The sequence below is a fragment of the Tachysurus fulvidraco genome, chromosome 21, assembly GCF_022655615.1.
Source record: "Tachysurus fulvidraco isolate hzauxx_2018 chromosome 21, HZAU_PFXX_2.0, whole genome shotgun sequence".
In the NCBI taxonomy this organism is placed as follows: domain Eukaryota; kingdom Metazoa; phylum Chordata; class Actinopteri; order Siluriformes; family Bagridae; genus Tachysurus; species Tachysurus fulvidraco.
In genome coordinates, this window is record NC_062538.1 from 15,923,355 (window position 1) to 15,947,769 (window position 24,415).

General features: G+C 38.5%; 2 protein-coding genes and 1 non-coding gene across 7 annotated transcripts; 1 reads left to right on the forward strand and 2 right to left on the reverse strand.

The window, feature by feature from the left end:
* Nucleotides 1-250: 250 nt before the first annotated feature.
* trnac-gca lies at nt 251-322 on the forward strand. Its single transcript has one exon. It is a non-coding gene; the product is annotated as a tRNA-Cys (tRNA).
* Nucleotides 323-747: 425 nt separating this feature from the next.
* On the reverse strand, nt 748-13,950 carry LOC113634591. Of its 4 annotated transcripts, none has more exons than XM_027133675.2 (10): nt 13,927-13,950; nt 12,503-12,608; nt 12,193-12,312; nt 11,862-12,082; nt 8,263-8,329; nt 3,760-3,894; nt 2,961-3,036; nt 2,698-2,860; nt 2,263-2,322; nt 748-1,151 (listed from the first exon to the last, which is right to left on the reverse strand). In XM_027133675.2, the coding sequence occupies exons 2-10, from the start codon at nt 12,591-12,593 to the stop codon at nt 1,149-1,151; spliced, it is 936 nt and encodes a 311-aa protein (XP_026989476.1). In that variant the 5' UTR covers nt 12,594-12,608; nt 13,927-13,950; the 3' UTR covers nt 748-1,148. The 4 variants fall into 4 exon arrangements, with proteins under 4 accessions (XP_026989476.1, XP_026989460.1, XP_026989467.1 ...); XM_027133659.2 differs by lacking the exon at nt 13,927-13,950 and adding an exon at nt 13,297-13,462; XM_027133666.2 differs by lacking the exon at nt 13,927-13,950 and adding an exon at nt 12,712-12,845.
* Nucleotides 13,951-14,375: 425 nt separating this feature from the next.
* Nucleotides 14,376-23,389, reverse strand: LOC113634611. Of its 2 annotated transcripts, none has more exons than XM_027133703.2 (11): nt 23,236-23,389; nt 22,792-22,864; nt 22,278-22,394; nt 21,928-22,145; nt 21,445-21,511; nt 21,023-21,133; nt 20,375-20,450; nt 20,126-20,285; nt 18,404-18,463; nt 17,233-17,504; nt 14,376-15,691 (listed from the first exon to the last, which is right to left on the reverse strand). In XM_027133703.2, exons 1-10 carry the CDS (start codon nt 23,257-23,259, stop codon nt 17,502-17,504), a joined length of 909 nt encoding a protein of 302 aa, XP_026989504.1. In that variant the 5' UTR covers nt 23,260-23,389; the 3' UTR covers nt 14,376-15,691; nt 17,233-17,501. The 2 variants fall into 2 exon arrangements, with proteins under 2 accessions (XP_026989504.1, XP_047661314.1); XM_047805358.1 differs by having other exon boundaries at nt 14,393-15,691; nt 20,126-20,288.
* Nucleotides 23,390-24,415: the final 1,026 nt, after the last annotated feature.

Here is a 24,415-nt window from a genome sequence, read left to right on the forward strand (position 1 = left end):
TAACTGGTGAGATGAAGACTGCAAAGACGTAGTCTGATGAGTCTGGATTTCTGCTGAGGCACACAGTCTCCCAACAGCACAAATCCATGGAACCAAACTGCTTTGTGCCAACAATCCAGAGTGGTGGTGTAATAGTGTGAAGAACGTTCTCTTGCTACACTTTGGGTCATTTAATAACAATCTTCCATTGCTTGAATGTGATAGCCATTGTCGCTGACCATGTTTATGTCTACATATGTCTACATAAAATGGGGGTATAGCTCAGTGGTAGAGCATTTGACTGCAGATCAAGAGGTCCCCGGTTCAAATCCGGGTGCCCCCTACTGGCCATGCAACATGGCCTTTAATCCCCTTATGAGGATGTGGTATCTCAGTGGTTAAGGTGTTGGGCTACTGATCGGAAGGTCATGGGTTCAAACCCCAGGTCCACCAAGCTGCCACTGCTGGGCCCCTGAGCAAGGCCCTTAAACCTCAGTAGCTCAGTTGTAAGGGTGTCTGCTAAATGCCGTAAATGTACATATCCATGATTTACCATCATCGAATGGCTTCCAGCACAATCATGCACCACGTCATGAAGTAAAAGCCGTCTCACCTGATGTGAATCCAGTAGAACACCTTAGGGATGTGATAGAACATGAAAAATCTATAGAGACTGTGTAGTACTAATAAAGTATTAATAATGTTTTAAAAGCAATAGGAGTGTCACATCTTCCTGAGACGCTTTACAAACCAGACCCAAATGCAGGATGTTTTCTATATTTTTTAATCCACGTATACCATAACAAAACCATAAACTTTACACGACATAATCTGAGACAATAACACACAAACAAAGCTTGACACAACAATGACGAACAAAGACTGATACAACAGGGCAGGTATAAAAAATAAAGGAACACGTTAGGGATAACAAGACACGGTGGGAACACACATGACCCTGAAGGAGCAGAAACACCTGCCAGAACGCCCTCTTGTGGTCTAGTCGAACCGTGGTCTAGACGAACCGTGGCCTCGTCTGGATTCAAGCTGATTCGAGATTAGTTGTCTTCATATTTAGACATCTTTGGAGTATGGGGAACCATATGTAAAAATACTGATGTCATTCTTTGTGAAGACTCTTCATACTTTTACATTCGGTATCTGGCGACCTACTGTGGAGAGGAAAGTATGAATAAAGTATAAATATATACTTGGGATATAGGATAATAGAATATATTATAATCAGTATAATAGAAGGTATAATGATAAGTTTCAGTGAACAGTCATCAACATTGTAGCATATAGTGAGATGCTATTGAACTGTTTGTGTATATTCTACTGTACTATGTCATTTGTGTAGCTACATGGCCTTGCAAAAGTATTCATACCCACTGAACTTTTCCACATTTTGACATGTTACAACCACAAAGAAAAATGTATTTTATAGGGATTTTATGAAATAGACCAAAAGTGGAATGAAAATTAGATGTGCAAAGCTGGTAGAGACATAACCCAAAAGACTTGCAGCTGTAATTCCAGCGAAAGGTGGTTCTACAAAGTGCTGACTCAGTGGGGCTGAATACAAATGCACGCCACACTTTTCCGATATTTTTTGTAAAAAAAAAAAAATTGGACACCATTTATAATTTTCATTCCACTTCACAATTATGTGCCTCTTTCTTTCGGTCTTTTTCATAAAAAAAAAAAAGCACTAACTAGATGCTACTAAGAAAAGTGTAAGATAAGCCTGAAGTTAGTGTTCGTGAAAGAAACTTTTAAGTGAACGAATCTCGCTCTTTTCCATGTACTGACTGGTGTATTTCTTTGACTTATGTCCCACCCATGTAGAACATGTGATTGCTTTGGGAGCTTTTGTGATTGAAATGCATTTGCAGTATATGATCAAGATGAACAAATTAGGCGAATGAACGAGGATCTGCTAACTCACTGATGTCAGCTTGGCTAGTATATTGCTTGGCTTTCAGCAAGAAGGGGAAGAAAATGGACCAGGGCATTTGAAGTGTATAGTAGATTAGCTTTTTTGAAAAGTGTATAGTAAATTAGATTATAGTAGATTAGTGTATAGGAGATTTATGTGTTGCTCACAGTGTAATCCTCTATATGTTAATGTTTTTGTTTATTGTTTTTATAATTGGGTTGTGATGTGATGTTCTAAAAGGTCATGAAGTTCCTGACTGTTCTAAACACCCTCAATGAAGCTGGCTAGTATAATATTATGTACTGTGCTGCTTTCCTATTACTATGTGTGTTCTGATGAAATACCTTTGACCCGTTTCCATGTAGCTGTATGAACAGACGGAAGTCAAACTTAGCAGAGAGGACCTGTAAAAAGAGGTACAGAATGATAAAAGTATTCTGACTACAAAAATCTTATTTAAGAGATGGTAATATACATATTTGTCCTGATTAATTGGTATCCCAAAATCCTGCACAGTTTAATTTGGCTTAAAATGATTTTTTTTTTTTTTTAAATCAAAGTTTCATGATAATAGTTGAATTACCATCATTAATATAATTAAGATGTATAATAAGCTGAACGCGGTGAATTTTTTTACCAAAAAATCACCAAATCACCTCTAAGCGTTATATATTTATAGAATTTTAGGTCCTATAAATCTACTAAAACAAGCAAGAACTAACTTGTACTAAACCTAACTGTATACAGTGTTCTGTAATTAGCACAGAATTCTAAGCTACCTTCGGACCGAATGCAGCCTGGTATTCAGTGCGTTGAGTAGCAGGTCTAAGCTTCCTAAAGTTTGAGGGCGGCCGGGGTGCAGATTTTCTCTGAGAAGTCAAGGAGCAGGCATTTTGTGAAAAACAAAAGTTTTCCATATAATTCGTCACCCACTGAGTCCGACTATAGGACAAGACAGATACAAAGTTAGAGAAATCCTGTTGATCTTGGGATAAAGTATAAAAAATTTTTTTTTTTTTTTTTTTTTTTGTTAAATAATTACCATGATGCATCTACACAAGCTCCATGAGGTAATATACACTGCCCAGTCTCCCGCTGGACTGGCTGCAATACACGTCCTTCAAGAAAAAATTTATAAATAAATGAACACAGAATGTAATAGAACCACATCAAATGTGCTTAGACTGTCCATTAGAACAAAGTTTAAACACTTATACACTAAAAATTTGCATCAGAAATTGATTTATACCTGAAATACAGTCATGACTGCAGAAACAATGTTAGTTTCTACCGAGATTGTCTCAAACCCCAAGGCCAGATCTGTACTTTTCGTTTGTGAAAACTCTTGTAGCATTTATTTACAACGTATAATAGGGATGTTGTAGCTTTGTGGTTAAGGTGTTGGGCTACTGATCAGTAAGTTGTGAGTTCAAATCCCAGGTCCACCAAGCTGCCACTGTTGGGCCCCTGAGCAAGGCCCTTAACTCTCTTTTACTCAGTTGTATAAATTTGAATAAACTGTAAGTCACTCTGGATAAGGGTGTCTGCTAATTGCCAGAAATGTAAATATAATACTTTTATCAATGATATTATTTTAACTTTTACTGTTTTACTAATGACTTAGTTTTGTTGATGGTTGGTGTGCCATATTGTAGAACTACAATGACTAGAAGCAAGAAACAAATCTTTATTTGGCACTATTTTAGCATGTTTCTTTTTTAAAAATCCAATTATACTGCACTTATAAAGATTACACATGTTTACAGACTGACTAAAATTGTCTAAGGATGTTTCAAAAAAATGTAAAAGATGTTAAACATGAGTAATAGTGTGAGAGGTACTTTTTCTGTAGCCAATGGGCTGAGCAGGAGAGTGGCGATTGTAGTGATCCACGTTTGCTGCAAAAGCTTCCTGAGCATTTCCAAATGTCTTCCTCTGCTGAGCTACACTGGGCTCTAGAAACTCTTGGTTTTTAACTGTAACACCAGAGAAAAAACCCATCAGACAAGATTGTTTCTATTCCCTTCAACTGTTGTGATGTTTCTCTTCACTATTCAAGAGGTTTATTGTCATATGCACAGTGAAAACACAATGGTTTAGACCATACAATGAAATTCTTACTTTGCACGTCTCCCTTACAAAAAGAATAAAAGTAAATAATAGAAATGAAATGTATTTAAAAACTACAGTATATACAGAATAAGGTGCTCAGTGTGTTCTGTGGCAGCAGTCAGTAGGGGTTATGGGGTATGAGGTAGTGGTGTTAAGTGTTGTTCAGGAGTCTTATGCCTTGTCAATAGAATCTGTTTGTGAGACTTTTTGTTCTTGATCTCACACTCCTGTAGCGTCTCCCAGATAGCACAAGTATGAAGAGGTTGTGTTGTGGGTGTATATTGTCCCAGATGTTATGGGCCCTCCTGATGACCCTGCTGTTGTAAATGTCCTGGAGTAATGGTAAGGCCACCCCACAGATGAACTGTGCAGTTTTTATGACCCACTGGAGAGCTTTCCTGTCCTGAACAGTGCAGCTTCCATGCTGCTTCGGAGCCCTGCCCACACCTCGGCAACTCAGACCACATCTCTGTTATGCTAATTCCAGCATACAGACCACTTGTCAGACGCTCTAAACCGGTTCTGAAGCAGGTGAACACCTGGCCAGCAGGAGCCACCTCTGCTCTTCAGGACTGCTTTGAGTGCACTGATTGGAACATCTTCAGGGAGGCTGCAACCAACGGTGACTCCGTCAACTTAGAGGGGTACATGTCATCAGTGTCCAGCTACATCTGCAAGTACATTGACGACGTGACTGTCTCCAAGACCATCACCACATGCTCCAACCAGAAGCCGTGGATGACTGCTAACGTGTGTGAGATGCTGAGGACTAAAGACCTAGCCTTCAGAACAGGGGGCAGGTTGGCCCTAAGAACAGCAAGGGCCAAACTGTCCTGAGCCATCAGAGAGGCAAAGCGCGCACACACCCAAACAATCCACAGCCACTTCCAGGACAGCGGAGACACCTGGCGCATGTAGCCGGGCATACAGGCGATCACAAACTACAAGACAGCTTCACCTGCTTGTGATAGTGATGCCTCCCTCCCAGCGCGCTGAACGACTTCTACACTCGGTTTGAGGTGCAGAACAATGTAACGACAAGGAAGACCATCTCTCCCCCTGTTGACCAGGTACTCTGTCTATCCAGGGCCGACGTGAGGAGAACTCTATGCAGAGTTAACCCACGGAAGGCTGCTGGACCAGACTACATTCCTGGCAGGGTGCTCAGAGAATGTGCAGAACAGCTAACCGATGTCTTTACTGACATTTCCCTGAGCAGCGCCGTTGTTCCTACGTGCCTCAAGACTACCACCATTGTCCCCGTCCCTAAGAAATCTACAGTGTCCTGTCTCAATGACTACCATCCCGTCGCACTCACACCTATCGTTATGAAGTGCTATGAGAAGCTCGTCATGAGGCACATTAAGACCATGCTACCACCCTAACTGGGCCCCCTACAGTTCACGTATCGTTAAACCGCTCCACAGACGACACCATTCCCACAGCCCTTCATTTAGCCCTCACCCACCTAAATAAAGACACATGTACGAATGCTGTTTATAGACTTTAGTTCAGCATTCAACACAATCATCTGATTAGGAAGCACCTGATTAGGATGCTGAGCCTGCTGGGACTGAACACCTCCCTCTGCAACTGGATCCTGGACTTCCTGACTGGGAGACCTTAGTCTGTCCGAATCAGGAACAGCATCTCCAGCACCACCACACTGAACACTGGAGCCCCTCAGGGCTGTGTGCTCAGTCCACTGCTGTTCACCTTGCTGACACACGACTGTGCAGCAATGCACAGATCTAACTATATCATCAAGTTCACCGATGAAACGACTGTGGTGGGTCTCATCAGCAAGAACAACGAGTCCGCATACAGGCAAGAGGTGCAACATCTAACTACCTGGTGTAGAGCCAATAACCTGTCGCTGAATGTTGATAAAACTAAAGAGATGGTTGTTGACTTCAGAAGAACACAGAGCAACAGTGCTGTTGGCTTTGCGGATGACCCCACACACCCCTCACACACACACTCTTCACCCGCTTGCCGTCTGGAAAAAGGTACCGAAGCATTCAGGCCCTCACGACCAGACTGTGTAACAGTTTCTTCACCAAAGGCCATCAGACTTCTCAATAACTGAGCTGAACTGTACTACATTTACATTTACAGCATTTGGCAGACGCCCTTATCCAGAGCGACGTACATAAGTGCTTAAATCTCTAACATTGAATACATTAATGCTGGTTCACTAGGTTCACTACATACTTAAGATACCATGAGTTTAAAACATTTGTTCAAAGTTACAATGAAAAAGTGTCAAAGTTTTTTTTTTGTTTTTTTTTTAATGCAAAAGATAAGGAAAGAAGTGCTAGTTGAAGTGTTTCCTGAATAACTAGGTCTTCAACACAACATACGTACTGAGCACAACATACACATGCACATCATCTGTATGGACTGCACAGACCTACACCAAATACACACACTTCCAATATACATCCATCAACCTGTTTACATGCTGCTTACATCCATCAAACTGTTTACATGCTGTTTTGCACACTTTTTTACTTTTTTGCTCTTTGCACACATTGCCTACTGTAATCATTTCCGTGGTTTTGCAAATACTGTACAATATTTCAGACGTTTGCTGTTTTTGCACAAATCCTATACATTATCTCAGGGAACTGCTGCTAAGAAACTGTGTTCATTCTAGTATTACTGCATGCAATATTGTCTGAACATACAGTATTTACTCTGGTCGGCGCTGTTTCTGTTTATTGTCTTTTGTGTACTGTCTTTTTTATATTTTTTGTATTGTCTTGTAACTTTTCGTCTGTCTTTTGTTCTGCACTGTCTTGTCTGTCTTGTTGTCTTGTCCTGCACTGTTTGCACCAGGTTGCACAGTTGCACTTTATGTGGCTAGGACTACTTACTTAAGTCCTTCGCCCGATCTTTGTTTTATGTAGCACCACAATCCTGGAGAAATGTAAAATGACAATAAAAGCATCTTGACTTGACTTGACATTGTGATTCTGTACAATGATCACACTTTTAACCATACATCTGTAGAACTTGCTGAGGATCTTGGTTTACATGGCAAATTTCTTCAGCCATCATAAGAAGTATAGTCGCTGCTGGGATGTTCTCAAGAGCTGCTGAGTATTGTGATACCAGGTGAAGTCCTCGCTGATGTAGGTTCCAAGGAATTTGAAGGTTTTCATCCTCTCTACCTCTGTCTCACCGATGTAGATTGGCATATGCTGCTCCTTCCTCCTTCTCCTAGAATCAATCATCTCCTTGGTCTTATCTGCATTTAAGGAGAGATTATTTTCCTGACATAAGGCTATCAGACCTGCTACTTCCACCAGTAATGAGTCAGAAGACTGTGGTATCATCCGCAAACTTTATTATCTTCATGTTGGTTTGGGAGGCCACATCCTTGGGGGGGTTGCTGTGCTTACAGTTCTGACACCTGATGTCCAGTTACCTACTCTGTCTGACTGGGTCTGTCTGCCAGGAAGTTCAGCACCCAGTTACACAGAGAGGGTGTCAGTCCAAGGGTGAGGAGTTTTTCAGAGAGCCTGTGTGAAATAACTGTGTTGATTGCCGAGCTCTAGTCGATGAATAGAATTCTCATGTGTCCTTACTTTCCAAGTGTGTGAGGGCTGTGGGGATGGCAGCGTTGACAGCATATTCAGTGGACCGATTTTGTCGATATGCAAACTAAAATGGGTCCAATGTGGTTGGAATGTTCCTTTTTATGTGTGACACGACTATCCTTTCAAGATACTTTGTTATTCAGAGACTTTAATCAAGAGGATAAAATGCTCAGATTGTGTTATTCAGCCCTGAACCCAAATTCAGGATGATATGCTTTAATAAACCTGCACAATAATAGACTTGCGCTGAATAGAGAATAGGCAAATATTTGATTAAAAAACATCCAAGACTTGTCTAAACGCAGAACACTAGAAACATCTTTACTTTACAACTTTAATTTATCAGCATGTTAGTAAAAATCAGTTGATTTCTGTATTTGTAGAACCAGAGAAGTAGACCTTGTGATTTGTTACTATTCACTACGTGTTTTTTCGTCTGTTTATTATCTACATTGTTTTCTGCTTAGACTTATTTATGTCATCTAACTTTGAAATAAGTCTACTACATAACCTGACTTTATCTAATAGATGCCTAAGTTTATATGAATGTTTTTATTTGACTGGTCAGAGCAACAGTTCTGATGGTGCTAAATAGCTGAATTTATATGAAAATTAGAATTTACATACCAGCCTGACGAGTGAGTGTCTGTGGAGCATGGCACATCTTGGGTTTCAACTGAAAGGTCAGATTTTCCTGTAAGGGAAGAGAAAAAAGATGGGTATAAAGAGTGAAAAATAATCCAGTCATTTTAAACAACACAAGGTAATGTGCTACACCATGGCCATTTCTTGTTATAAGCTGGTCGCTTAGGGCCCCTGGGCCACATGGAGCTCTCGTTATTATTAAAATAAATACTGTCATACATTTACAATGAGGTAGCAATCATGAAGAGATAAATCTATCTAGATCATTACTACAGTTGTATAGTATAGTAGACAGATAGAGGGAAATTCATGTCAAACAACCGATCCATCAACACTGGTGCCCCTCAAGGTTGTGTTCTTTCCCCACTGCTCATCTCCCTGTACACCAATGACTGCACCTCTAATGACCCCTCTGTCAAGCTCCTTTATGGATGACACTAGTCAGAGTCTCATCAAGGACCGAGACAAGTCTGCCTACAGACAGGAGGTTAAAGAGCCAGCTGTCTGGTGCAGTCATAACAACTTGGAGCATAATATGCCCAAAACAGTGGAGATGATTGTGGACTTCAGGAGAAACTCCCCTGCACTCCGCCACTCAGCATCATGGACAGCACTGTGAAGTGCTGCAGTGAAGACATTGAAGATCCTGGTCTCCACCATCTCCCAGGACCTGAAGTGGGACACTTACATCAACATTGTACAAAAAGGCCAAACAAAGGATGTACTTCCTTAGCCATTTGAGGAAGTTTAACCTGCCACAGGAGCTGCTGTAACAGTTCTACTCAGCTGTCACTGAGTCTGTCCTGTGCACATCAGTGACTTTCTGGATTGGCTCAGCTATAAAATCAGACATCAGCAGACTACAGAGAACGGTTCAGACTGCTGAAAGAATTATTGGTGTTAACACATCCAAGTTATCCTTGAACTTTTGCCATCTGGTCGGTGCTTCAGAGCCAGTGTGGTCCTAAGAACATCAAGGGTCAAACTGTCCTAAGCCATCAGAGAAGCAAAGTGCCCCAGGACATTGGAGACACCTGGCACATGTGGCAGGGCATACACAAACTACAAAACAGCTTCAACTGCCTGTGATAGTAATACCTCCCTCCCAGATGTGCTGAATGACTAATATGCTTGGTTTGAGGTGCAGAACAACATAGCGGCAAGGAAGACCATCCCTCCCCCCAATCCCTCCAGGTACTCTGTCCATCCCTCCAGGTACTCTGTCTATCCACGGCCGACGTGAGAAGAACTCTATGCAGAGTTAACCCACGGAAGGCTGCTGACCAGACAACGTTCCTGGAAGGGTGCTCAGGGAATGCTCAGAACAGCTAGTGGATGTCTTCACTGACATCTTCAACATTTCCTTGAGCAGCACTGTTGTTCCTATGTGCCTCAAGACAACCACAATTGTCCCCGTCCAAAAAAAATCTACAGTGTCCTGCCTCAATGACTATCTTCCCATTGCACTTGTCATGAGTCACATTAAGACCCAGTTACCACCCTCACTAGACCCCCTACGGTTTGCGTATCATCCAAACCGCTCCACAGACGATGCCATTGCCAGGGCCCTCCACTTAGCCCCCACCCACCTGGACAATAAAGACACTTATGTTCGAATGCTGTTCATAGATTTACGTTCAGCATTCAACACAATCATCCTTCAGCACCTGATTGAGAAGCTGAGCCTGCTGGGACTAAACACCTCCCTCTGTAACTGGATCCTGGACTTCCTGACTGGGAGACCTCAGTCTGTCCGGATCGGGAACAGCATGTCCTGCACCACTACACTGAGTACTGGAGCCCCTCAGGGCTGTGTGCTCAGCCCACTGCTGTTCACCTTGCTGACTCATGAGTGTGCAGCAATGCACAGATCGAACAATATCAACCAGTTCACAGATGACATGACCGCGGTGTGTCTCATCAGCAAGAACGAGTCAGCATACAGAAAGGAGCTGAAACAGCTAACTGTCAGAGTAGAGCCAACAACCTGTTTCTGAATGTCAATAAAACTAAAGAGAACATCGAAGGATCATCTGTAGAGATCGTTAAGAGCACCAAATTTCTTGGTGTTCATCTAGCAGAGAACTTCACCTGTTCACTCAACACCAGCTCCATCACCAAGAAAGCCCTGCAGCGTCTTTACTTCTTACAAAGCCTGAGAAAATCCAATCTCCCTTCCCCCATCCTGACTACGTTATACAGAGGGACCATTGAGAGCATTCTGAGCAGGTGCATCACTGACTGGTTTGGGAACTGCACCGTCCTGGATTGCAAGACCCTGCAGTAAATAGTGAGGAAATCTGAGAAGATCATTGAAGTCTCCCTTCCCTCTATCATGAACAGTTACACAACACGCTGCATCCGCAAGGCCAACCGCATTGTGGATGACTCCACACACCCCTCACACACACTCTTCACCCCCCTGCCATCTGGAAAAAGGTACCGAAGCTTTCGGGCCCTCACAACCAGACTGTGTAAAAGTTTCTTTCCACAAGCCATCAGACTCAATAACTGAACTGCCCCGAGCACAATACACACACACACACACACAATACACACACACACGCACATACACGCACATACATACATGCACAATCATCTGTATGGACTGCAATGACCCACACCGAATATACACTCTTCCAATTCTCATCAATGTCTACAGCACAATAATATCAAACTGTTTACATGCTGTTTTGCACACTGTATTTACGCTTTGCACATATGTCTCACCTTTCAGTCGATTGCTGTTTTGCACAATACTTTAAAATACTTCATGTAACTGCTGATGTAATACTAATGTGTAATATTGATTGAACATCTACAGTATTTACACTGTTCTGCGCTGTTTTTGTGTATTGTCTCGTATCTTTTGTTTGCACAGTCTTCTGTCCTGCACTGTTGTTTTTTTTGTCTTTTGTCCTGCACTGTTTGCACCAGGTTGCACAGATGCACTTTATGTGGCTAGGACTACTTACTAAGTCCTTAGCTCTGTCTTTGTTTTATGTAGCACCATAGTCCTGGAAAAATGTTGTTGCATTTTACTGTGCACAGCAACAGCTATACCTGTATGTGGTTGAAATGACAATAAAAGCTCCTTGAATTTATTAATTTTCAATTTTTTGTCTATTTGTATTTACATATGTGTATTTTTATTTATATATATATATATATATATATATATACGTATATATATATATATATATATATATATATATATATATATATATATATATATATATATATATATATATATATATATATATATATATATATATATACGTATATATATGATTCTCATCTTATTGTTATTGTATGTGTGGGATTGTCTCTGTGTCCTGGAAGCTTATGACACAAATTCCTTGTATGTGAAAGCATACTTGGCAGTAAAGCTCCTTCTGATTCTGATTCTGATTCTAATTGTATAGTATTGTAAGCCCCTGATCTATTTGTACTAACATGTACTAAGAAAGCTGCTCTGCACAACAAGCTTTGCCCTGGTGCTATAGTTTTAATGGAGTTTAAAAATCATCTAGTCCTACTGTATATGCCATTTTGTAATTAGCAAAAGTGTTTTAACGTACCTTATGATCTAAGGAAGCCCGGTATTTTGTGCAATGATTCAGGTCTCTAAACTGTGTATCAGTTCTGCACTGAAATTTTGAGGCCAAATGTTGTGGCGTTTTCTTCGGAGCACGTGAATTTGTGGGAAAAGTGGTTGGAGTAGGACCTCTGCCCCCCCTGCTGAGGTGATCTCCGTCAGCCGGAAGAACTTCTGGATCAATTCCAGACGTGTCATTAGGACCTGAAAATACAATTTCTTATTTAATATCCCTTCCTTGATGCAGTTCTAAAGATTAGTCCAGTTTAACTCAGTGGTGTGTAATGTATAAAAGTATTCAGTAGGAGAGGTACCTGTAATTAAGAAAGGAGGTACAGCAGGACCTCTTCTGAGGATGTGCTGTACTTTAACTGTGAGAACTTCTGTAGCACATTCAGAAGTGTTACTAGAAGCTATGTGTGTGCCTCTGTCTCCTGTAAAATCAGAGAAAATTACATTTAAATTTTTCAAGATTGTTTATATTCCTTTTTTTATCTGCTATTCATTTTACTCATAAAGATTTAATCGATCAGATTGTGTTATTTGGCTCTGACCACCAATTCGATATGATACATTTTCACGATGATAAACTTGCCCTGAATGGCAAAATGTTACGTTAAATACCAGCTGTTCTGTTCACGTTAGCTGAAGGAGACGTCTGAAGAGGACACGTCTGTGGAGGGTAGCGTGTTGATGGCCGCAACCGAGGTGCCATTGAGCTCTGGTTTTTCTGTGAGGAGAATAAAACACAATAGGTATAAAGTGTGACCAACAGTTTAATTATTTAACAATGATTACGCAAAGTAATCTGCTAAACCAGGGCCATTTCTTGCCTTTAAGCTGTATTAGTGGTTAAGCCACTAGATCACCTGAGGACCAATCATATTAAAAATAGTTATCCAATAAAAATACGTTGTGTATCACGTAAACTCGTGACGCCATGATCAGATGGGGCGAAATGAACGTAATGTGAATTTATTTAACCTTAAATTTATACATTTAGTGTAACAAGGTCACAGAAAATATCATGAGTATGTCATAATATCATAGCTCACTAGTTTTACAAGTCAGTAAGCAAACCGAGAAGTGAAAAATAACAGCGAATAAATATAATGTACAGTTAATTGACAGCGTCCCTGTTACTAGTTAGCCTAATACCCGAATTGTTTTATAGTTCATCAAGTAGCGGAAATGCAGTTTGAGTTGTATTCATTGTGTAGTACAAATATGCCGTCGCACATTCAGACTTTTACATAAATGGAGGATGTTTTACATAAATGTGGATGAAAACACGGCAGAAATCGCAGCATTCTATTTTCTAATGCTGTACAACATACGAATCATTTGGCAGCCCTGTGTCCATTTTACAAACTATTTGCTCAACCTGTTCGGTGCTACAGGTCTGCTAACGTATTTACCTTCGCTGTCTTGAAGGTGTTTATCTTTCTTAACGTTATGCGTTGGATAAAACATTTAGTCACTCGAGTGTATTTAACATATCGGCAATCTGTTCAATCAAAACAACGGTCGATTCTCGAACAGAAGGTCGAACCTCGAATAATCGAAGGTTCTCGAAGATTCTATTTGCTTTTTTTTTTTTTCCTGCCAAAACTTTCTTCGCTCTCTAGTTACGCCCTTTATCCAACATATGTGCTGAAAGGTGTGCTTGTATACAAGCTATAGTTATATCATCATTATAGTTTTATATATGTATACAACACTTACAATTTTGTCTTTTTTCTGTTCATTAGCATGTGTCCTCTTTAGGTTTTTACTAAACAAAAAATGTATCGTTTTCATACAATCTTACCATGATTTACAGATTTATCTTCTACTTAAGCTTATATTACAGGCTTTCAATTGACTACATACTGTATATCAAACAGTGAATCAGTAAAGTTAATCAAAATTATTCTACTTGTTTTTTTACAAAATCTAACAATAAATGTTTTTTTTGGCACTATACTGAATGTCTTTTGGTTTTGTATCTTAGAGTACCACACCACAAAAATGCAAAATTAACAAATATCTATGAGATATAAACTCACCTTACAGCAGCATCACACATTTTTGTGAAGCTTCCTTGTTTAATCCCATAATGTTTTAAAAGCAGAGCTCTCTCTTCACAGAAATAAACACAGAATTTACACTTACACTTCATATCAACTGCACTGCAAAAATTAGCATACAATTAACACAGTATATGGACTAATACTAAGAAGCAAGTTGTAAAACAAATGTTTACCATCCATGCAAAAACCCTTCATAAAATATTGTTTTCTGTACAATCTCTTATTTAGCATTCCTTTGCATTTTAAGGCGTAAAAAATTAAATGTTTTTCTTCTCTATATTAGAAGGTGGATTGAAACGTTCTTACACACTTTATTACGTTGACTTAAGTAACATTTTCATGTAACTGGTAAAATATAATAATAAAGACTGAAATATCCTCAAATGAAAAAAACTTAAAAAATAAAAACACAAAATAACACTTCCACTGTTTCAGGTAAAGAAGGGTTGGGAACTTTATTTGTGTTTTGCAACACTAATGATTTTCCCTCCTTTTCCGTTCCCTCATGCTCTCTGCAGTAATGGCCGTGGAATCGTCTTCACTTGTATGAAGTTATACTGAATGTCTCATGATCATGATATACACTGCATGATATCAGAATGGGAAAAATGTGATCTAAGTCATTCTGATGTTGTGATGGTTGCTAGTAGACAGGAACTGCCTGGGATTTTTACAAACAACAGTCTCTAGAGCTTATTCAGAATGCTGCAATAACTCTGGGTGACATTTCTATTGAGAAGGATCAATGAAGAACGGCCAGACTGGTTCAAGCGGACAGAAAGGATACAGGATAACCACTCTGTACACTTGTGATGAACAGAAAAGCATCTCAGAATGCACAACAAATATTGAGGCAGATGGTCTAGCTACAACAGCAAAAACACATCAGGTTTCACTTCTTTCAACTAAGAACAGAAAGTTGATTGTGTAGTGCGCACTGGAAAAAGTGGAAGATGAAACAAGATGAAGACTGCAAAAACGTAGCCTGGTCTGATTTCTGTTCAGGCACCCAGACGGTTGAGTCAGAGGAATGTTTTTTTGCACACTTTGGGCCATTTAACAACCTTTCCTTGCTTGAATGCCACAGCCAATTCAAGCAGGTGTCCGGGGCAGATAAAAAAGATGAAAGGATAATGAAATGATATATAAATGTGTAGATATGAATAAACTATGTGTTAACTAAGTGTTAAAAAGAATAAAATTATTAGTGTGATTACATTAGCGCTCTCCAATTAATACAACATCCTTATGGTGTTAAAATTATTTAACACAAATCCTGCAAATAAATTACTGAAACAGACAAAGGTGCATCATTAACATAATTCACGTCACATGGATGATATTTGGGCTCGGCACAACAGTGGCACAAGCACCAATAACTCAGGTTGGCAGAATTTACTCTTTTAAAAGAAAACTGGATGGCACTCTGGATAAATGCAAAGTTTTGTGCAAACACTGTAATCAAGTACTGGCCTACCATCGAAGCTCATAAGAGTTTAAAATAGAATTTAAAAACAAAACACATCACAGGTTCTACTAGCAAATCAATTAGTGTGCAACAACCCACACTGGATCAGTGTATATGGCGTGTGAGAAGACAAACGTCAGCCAGATTGCCAAGGACTGCTGTCCAATCAACATCGTTGCTGACCAGGGCCTGAAAGAAGTGATCAGGATTGCCAATTCCGACCCATCGTTCAAGCCACCTTCAAGATCAACAATCACTTCCAGGATTCACAAACTGTTCATTAATAAAAAGAAATGCAAAACAGAGCTGCTTTTACAAACAAATAGTGTTGCTTTGACAAGAGACCACTAAACATTGAGAATCTCAAATAATTACTTGGTTAAAACTTCCCATCTCATCGATAAAGACTCACGCATTCATCTGCATTAAATATGCCTTAGCAGCTGGTTAAATGCTGAAAAATAAGCTTGTGTGTTCTGTTTTAGTTTGGCAAGCAGGAAATTAAAATTGAATTGAGACGTAAACTGTTCTGAATTTATATATGCAAATAATAGTAATAACTGGTAAAGGTAGAGTGCTTGTCTTTACAAGGGAATGCCCAAAGCGGGGTTCGATCTGAGGAGGTTATGCTCCTTCTTAAAGTGCTAAGTTTTAATACAGATGACACTGAGTAGTGCCTGGAATACTATCGTTCGAATGTTTTATTCATGTTAAAAAAAAATGGGTATTTTTACATACATAATATTACAAATATACATTCAAAATAAGGTCATATTGTGAGAAATTACAGTTTCACTTTCAATACCATTCTAATCACAGGAAAGCTGAATATTTCAATAAATCTTAGAAACTTTATAAACAACAAATATTCAATAAAGGTTATATTTTGGGTGAAAATAAAGTTAGGAAAATGTTTGAAGAAATGAGTTTTTCAAGAAACATTTTTTGTAACCTTTAAAATGAGGTTGAAATAACAAGGAAATCCAGTTTCCACTTTCACATTTTAGAAACATTTCAAAACAATGTTCCCACAACCAAAATGAAACGTTTGGAAAACGTTTTTAGTACCTAAACTTGTTACAGAAAGATGAATTACCTTCATTCTTTCATTCATTCATTCATTTTCTACCGCTTATCCGAACTTTTCGGGTCACGGGGAGCCTGTGCCTATCTCAGGCGTCATCGGGCATCAAGGCAGGATACACCCTGGATTAAGTGCCAACCCATCGCAGGGCACACACACACTCATTCACTCACACACAACGGACAATTTTCCAGAGATGCCAATCAACCTACCATGCATGTCTTTGGACCGGGGGAGGAAACCGGAGTACCCGGAGGAAACCCCCAGAGCACAGGGAGAACATGCAAACTCCACACACACAAGATGGAAGTGGGAATCGAACCCCCAACCCTGGAGGTATGAGACAAACGTGCTAACCACTAAGCCACCGCGCCCCCTAAGTACCTTCATATTTTGAATAATTCAAAATGATGTAAAATAATATTCAGCAAAAAGGAAAACATATTTTCAGACATTTCTGCCTCATTCACATGAAAACATATTTACTGTAATCTACCTCATCAAACAATGAAAAAAAAAAGTTTACTGGGTTACAGTATAATTCTGCACAATAAAAAGTCATTTTAAAAACATGAACCATTCACAACCATTATGGCTTGGAAACTTCCTGAGAACAAGACTGCTGATAGAAAGGTATTTAAATACGTTCCTGTGTGAGGATTTAAAAGGCAAAACAGTCTCCTTCTTTATTGTTATTTTTGTTACATTTTATCAATTTATTTGCACACACCTCTGATTTTCCTCATGTTATTCTCAGTTTGTCTGCTCACAGCTCTGCCCACATGAGCCCACAGAGGCCATAGCTGGTTATTGTCGGTGTGTTTGATGAAGGAGAGAGAGTACACCACCCCTCTCTTCTCAGGGTCATGGAGAGTTTTTTTCTCTTGGACTCGTCGGGATTCAAGCTGATCCGAGATGAGGTGTCCTCATATTAAATGGAAAAATACTTGTCATTCTTTGTGAAGGCTGTTCGTAATTTTACATTTGGCCCCAGGCGACCTACTGTCAAGAGGAGAAAGAAAAAGCTTGATTGTCCACTTGATTATACTAAGATATGCTAAGTATGAATATTTTACATCCTATAACTTGGAATAAGGTACAATAAATAATCAGTATAATAGAAGGTGTAATAATTAATTTCATTCATCAACATTGTAGCATATTGTGAGATGCTATTGAACTGTTTGTGTACAGTATATTGTACTGTACAATGTCTTTTGTGTAGCTATATTGTACTAACTAGATGCTACTAAGAAAAGTATAAATAAAATTAGCCTGAAGTTATAGTGGTGTTTTGTACTTGAACAAATCAGTGTTTGTGAAAGAAACTTTTAAGTGAACGAATCTCGCTCATTTCCATGTACTGACTGGTGTATTTCTTTCACTTATGCCCCACCCATGTAGAACATGTGATTGCTTTGGCAGCTTTCTCCTGCATTTTAAAGAGCGCATTAAAATGTGGGTTGTGAAAGAGCATGTCACCGGTTACGAACTGGTGCTTTTTGTTTGTGATTGAAATGCATTTGCAGTATGTGATCAAGATGAACAAATTAGGCGAATGAATGAGGATCTGCTAACTCACTGATGTCAGCTTGGCTTTCAGCAAGAAGGGAAAGAAAATGGACGAGGGCATTTGAAGTGTATAGTAGATTAGCTTTTTTGAAAAGTGTATAGTAAATTAGATTATAGTAGATTAGTGTATAGGAGATTTATGTGTTGCTCACAGTGTAATCCTCTATATGTTAATGTTTTTGTTTATTGTTTTTATAATTGGGTTGTGATGTGATGTTCTAAAAGGTCATGAAGTTCCTGACTGTTCTAAACACCCTCAATGAAGCTGGCTAGTATAATATTATGTACTGTGCTGCTTTCCTATTACTATGTGTGTTCTGATGAAATACCTTTGACCCGTTTCCATGGAGCTGTATGAACAGACGGAAGTCAAACTTAGCAGAGAGGACCTGTAAAAAGAGGTACAGAATGATAAAAGTATTCTGACTACAAAAATCTTATTTAACCCTTGTGCAGACCTGGGGTCTATTTGACTCATCTGGAAAGTTTAATGTGTCATAACGGGCTTCCTTCCACATATTTGCCTGAAATTTACCAGGATTGTTCCAAATTATGAACTTTGCAAGTAAAATTAATTTTGTCTATTTTCGTTGAACTATGTGTTCGTAAAATAAATACATTCCTCCTCAAGTCCTCCCGAATCAATTTGACTCGGCCACATTTAGTGGGGCAATAGGTCACACTTTTGCCCTTTTCAGCGCAATGAACATACATACATACACAAAAATGCACACGAAAAATGTCCACTAACACACACACCCAAAACACACACACACATGCACACACACAAATTGGGCATTGCATTTCATTAGGCCTCCAGAAAAAAAAAGCCAAACGTTTGTAAATATTTCACACTTTTGATATGCCTTTGCCTAGCAGAGGGCAGAATATGATCTACCGAAATGATGTCACAGTCAAACACTGTTCAAAGCATTGGGCATTGCATTTCAGTTGGCCTCCAGACAAAACAAAAGCTACACATTTGTAAACATTTCACACACACACACACACACACAAATTGGGCATTGCATTTCATTAGGCCTCCAGAAAACAAAAGCTACACATTTGTAAATATTTCACACTTTTGATATGCCTTTGACTAGCAGAGGGAAAAATATGATCTACCGAAATGATGCCACACACACACACACACACACACACACACACACACACACACACACACACACATGTTTTTGAGTGGTGTGTGTGTGTAGCCCGTTTTTGGGTGATCAGATGGCATCTGGTAGGCAAAATAGACATAAGTGTAAAATGTTCACAAATGTAAGCTGATCACACAGGATGGTGATCATTGTAGAATTTTTTGATTTATAAGCATTCAAGTCAACTTGACCTGGAAAAAAACAGATTTTATTATTTATTGACATAAAAAGTGGTCAAAATGGTTTCAAAACAATCTCCTGGCTTTGAAATATACCAGCCTGTAATTGTGCATTTTTATGCCTCTAGAGTGTAAATAATTCAAAATTTCCGGGGTTTTTTTTTACTAGAAAATGAGGCATTTTTGCATATTAATGAGGTTTATTATACCAAATATTACAAAAATATATGTTAATATGTTGTAAACAAGTTAGACAAAAAAGGTGAAAAAAAGCCTATCATATATACTTTATTTTTTTATAAGCAGTCAAAACCGACAAGGTCAAGTTGACTCGGAGCTTTTAATTTGCTGATGGTTGAGATGGTTATTCATATTTTTGTCCTGATTAATTGGTATCCCAAAATCCTGCACAGTTTAATTTTCCTTAAAAAGATTTTTTTTTTAATCATAGTTTCATGATAATAGTTGAATTACCATCATTAATATAATTAAGATGTATATTAAGCTGAACCCGGTGAATTTTTCACCAATCATTTAAATGAGCTAAATAAAAAATAAATACATTCGTACTGTTTTCACCTCTAAGAGAGTTATATATTTATAGAATATTAAGTCCTATAAATCTACTAATACAAGCAAGAACTAAGTTGCTCTGCATAACAAAGCACTACTGTATACAGTGTTCTGTAATTAGCACAGAATTCTAAGCTACCTTAGGACCGAATGCAGCCTGGTATTCAGTGCGTTGAGTAGCAGGTCTAAGCTTCCTAAGGTTTGAGGGCGGACGGGGTGCAGATTTTCTCGGCGAAGACGAGGAGCAGGCATTATGTGAAAAATAAAAGTTTTCCTTATAATTCGTCACCCACTCAGTCCTGCTATATGAAAGAGAGATACAAAGTTAGAGAAATCGTGTTAATCTTGGGATAAAGTATAAAAAAAAAGTTTAAAAAAAAAAAATTACCATGATGCGTCTACACAAGCTCCATGAGGTAATATACACTGCACAGTCTCCTGCTGGACCGGTTGCAACACACGTTCTTCAAGAAAATAAATAAATAAATAAATGAACACAGAATGTAGTAGAAAGAACCACATCAAATGTGCTTAGACTGTCCATTAGAACAATGTTTGAACACAAAAATGCATCAGAAATTTATTTAAACCTGAAATACAGTCATGACTGCAGAAACAATTTGTTAGGTTCTACTGAGATTGACTCAAAGCTTCAAGGCTAGATCTGTACCTTTTGCTTTTGAAAGAAAGTCTTGTAGCATTTATTTAAAATATATAATACTTTTCTAATTATATCTTTACTTTTCCATTTATACATTTACATAGATATACATTTCACAACATATTTACATTATGGGTAACTTAGCAATTTAACAAACTGATAACCTGCCCTCAAATGAGTTTGGTTGATGGTTGATGTGCCATATTGTAGGACTACAATGATTAGAAGCGAGGAACAAGGCTTTATTTGGCACTGTTTTGCAAGTTTCTTTTTTACAAAATTACTGCACTTATAAAGATTAAAAATGTTTACAGACCGAAATTGTCTAAGAATGTTTAAAAAAATGTTTAAAATGAGTAATAGAGTGAGAGGTACTTTTTCGGGAGCCAGTGGGCCGAGCAGGAGCGTGGCGCTTGTTGTGATCCAGAGCATTTCCAAAAGTCTTCCTCTGCTGCACTACACTGGGCTCTAGCTCTTTGTTTTTAACTGTAACGTCAGAGAAAAAAAAAACATCAAGACAAGATTGTTTCTATTCCCTTCACTTGTTGTGAAGTTTCTCTTCGCTATTAGACCTTATGATTCGTTACTATTCACTACCTGTTTATTCGTCTGTTTATTATCTACATTGTTTTCTGCTTAGACTTATTTATGTCCTATAACTTTGAAATGAGTAACGTAACGTGACCTTATCTAATAGGTGCCTAAGTTTATATGAATATTGTTTTTACTTGACTGGTCAGAGCAACAGTTTTGATGGTAGAATAGCAGAATTTATATGAAGGTTAGAATTTACACACCAGCCTGACGAGTGAGTGTCTGTGGAGCATGGCACATCTTGGGTGGCAACAGAAAGGTCCGATTTTCCTGTGAGGGGAAAAGAAAAAAATAGTGAAAAGAGTGAAAAATAATCTGGTCATTTTAAAAAACACAAGGTAGTATGCTACACCAGGGCCATTTCTTCCTATAAGCTGATCATTGGAGCTGGTCATTGTTACATGGAGTGCTCATTATTATTAAAATAAAGTAAATACTTTTATACATTTACAATGAAGTAACAATCATGAAGAGATAAAGAGATAAATCTATCTAGATCATAACTGAAGTTATTTAGTATAGTAGTTGTATAGTATTCTAAGCCCCTGGTCTACTTGTACTAACATGCATTGACAAGTAAGCTGCTCTGCATAAAAAGCTTTGCTAATTTCTATAGTTGTAATAAAGTTTGAAAATCAGTCCTACTGTATCTGCCATTTTGTAATTAGCACAGAGGTTTAATCTACCTTGGCAACGAAGGCAGCCTGGTATTCAGTGTAATCATTCGGGTATATAAAAGGTGCATCAGTTCTGCAATGAAACGTCGAGGCCAACTGTCGTGGCGTTTTCTTCGAAGCAGGTGAATTTGTGGGAACAGTGAGTGGAGTAGGACCTCTGCCCCTGGTGAGGTGATCTCCGTCAGCCACAAGAATTTCTGGAGCAATTCCAGACGTGACATTAGGACCTGAAAATACAATTTCTTATTTAATATACCTCCCTTGCTGCAGTTCTAAAGATTCGTCCAAATTATGACTCCAGTTTAACTCTGTATTACGTGTGTAATGTAAAGAATTATTCAGAATACTGGGAGAGGTACCTGTAATTATGGTGGGAGGTACAGCAGGACCTCTTCTTCTGAGGATGTGCTGTACCTCAACTGTGAGAACTTCTGGAGCACATTCAGAAGGGTTACTAGAAGCTATGTGTGCGTCTCCTGTAAAACCATAGAAAATCACATTTAGATATTGTTTATATTCCTTTTTTATCTGCTATTCCTCTTCTTTTTAATCACTACTCACATTGATTTCATTTCAAATCGTTCAGTGTTATTTGGCTCAATGAAACATTTTCACAATGATAAATTACATTTACAGCATTTGGCAGACACCCTTTATCCAGAGCACCTTACATTATTTCATATTTATACAACTGAGGGTTAAGGGCCTTGCTCTGGGGCCCAACAGTGGCATATTACATGGGATCAAACTCACAACCTTCTGATTGGTAGCCCATGACCTTAACCACCAGGCTACCACATACATAAACTTGCCATGAATGGCACACACTGTTATTTTAAATACCAGCTGTTCTGTTAGTTATTATTTACACACCGGATGCCACTGAAGGAGACCTCTGAAGAGGACACGTCTGTGGAGAGGATGTTGTAAACCGCACCCGTTTTTTCTGTGAAGAGTAAAGATAATTCAATCATTAGATAATCAACATAAAGTAATATGCTAAACCATGGCCATTTCTTGCTTTAAGCTGTATTAGTGTATTAGTGCTTAAGCCACTATAACACCTGAGGACTAATTATATTAAAAGTAGTTATCCAATACGTGAATACTTTGTAAACGCCATTTTCTGTGGCGAAATGAAGAGATATCATATCTCAGGCAGGCTAAAGCTAGTTAGCCGCCGGATTAGCCTAATTTAGAATATTTGGTCCGATAGCCGGATTATTTGACAGTTTTCATAGTTATAGTTTCCCTGTGTCCGTTTATAAACAAATTTGGTGCTATACATTTTGCTACACATCTGCTAAACGTATTTACCTTCACTGTCTTGAAAGTCTGCATCTTCTTTAACGCTATACTTCTGATAAAACATTTAGTCTGTATTCTACTTGAATACAGACTGTCAACAACAAGACATTCTGTTCTAATCAAACAAATGGACTTTCGCTCAAATGGATTCTCGAACAATAGATGATTCTCGAACAACCGACGATAATTTTTTATTTTATTTTATTTTTTGCCAAAACGTCCCTCGCGCTATAGAGTAATGCGTAACACTTTTTTTTTTTAGATATACAACAGGGTTTATGTGCAGAAAGGTGTGCCATTTTGCTTTACCATAATGGAGGATATATTTTTAAAGACCTGCAGCCCAAACCACAAGAGCTACAAACCTTGGCCAATAAATTCCTCACTCCTTCTAATCTACTCAGACAAGACAAATGAGCCTGATCAGCCTAATGGTGGCGCTATACCACAACCGTTCCTCAGGAGCTCTCGGTTGCGCTATTATGAACTGTTGTAGAAAAGACATTATTTACATTTACATTATTTACTGTCCAGTGTCACATAAATGAGGATGGGTCCCTTCTGAGCCTGGTTCATCTCAAGATTTCTTCCTCATATCATCTCAGGGAGTTTTTCCTTGCCGCCGTCGCCTCCTGCTTGCTCATTAGGGTTAGGGATAGATATATATCATCATAAATTTTAAGTTAATCTTTTTTAGATTCGATTTAAACTTTAATTATATTTATTCTTTTATTTATTTTCATCCTTATTTTTCTTCTTCTTCTTCTTCTTCTTCTTCTTCTTCTTCTTCTTATTATTATTATTATTATTATTATTATTATTATTTGTTTGCTTGTTTGTTTGTTTGTTTGTTTTTTCTCTCTTTTGTTTCCATACTTATGTAAAGCTTTTTTTTAGACAATGGGAATTATTGCACTATTCAAAGTAATTGAACTGAATTAAAACCGATTTGGAAATATATAATTGTATATTTGTCTAGAGGGTGGATAATGGAAATTAGATTAATCATGTAACCAATTACTGTTAGAAATTAAATATTGTTTTCTACCTGTTTTATGATGTATTGTGAGGGCACAGTGGTTTGGTAATTAGCACGTTTGCCTCAGGTCTCTGGGGTTTGGGATCTCTAATTTGTCAGTAGTGTGATGGGTTGGCACTGTAGTACAGAAAATGGATGGATGTTGTATGG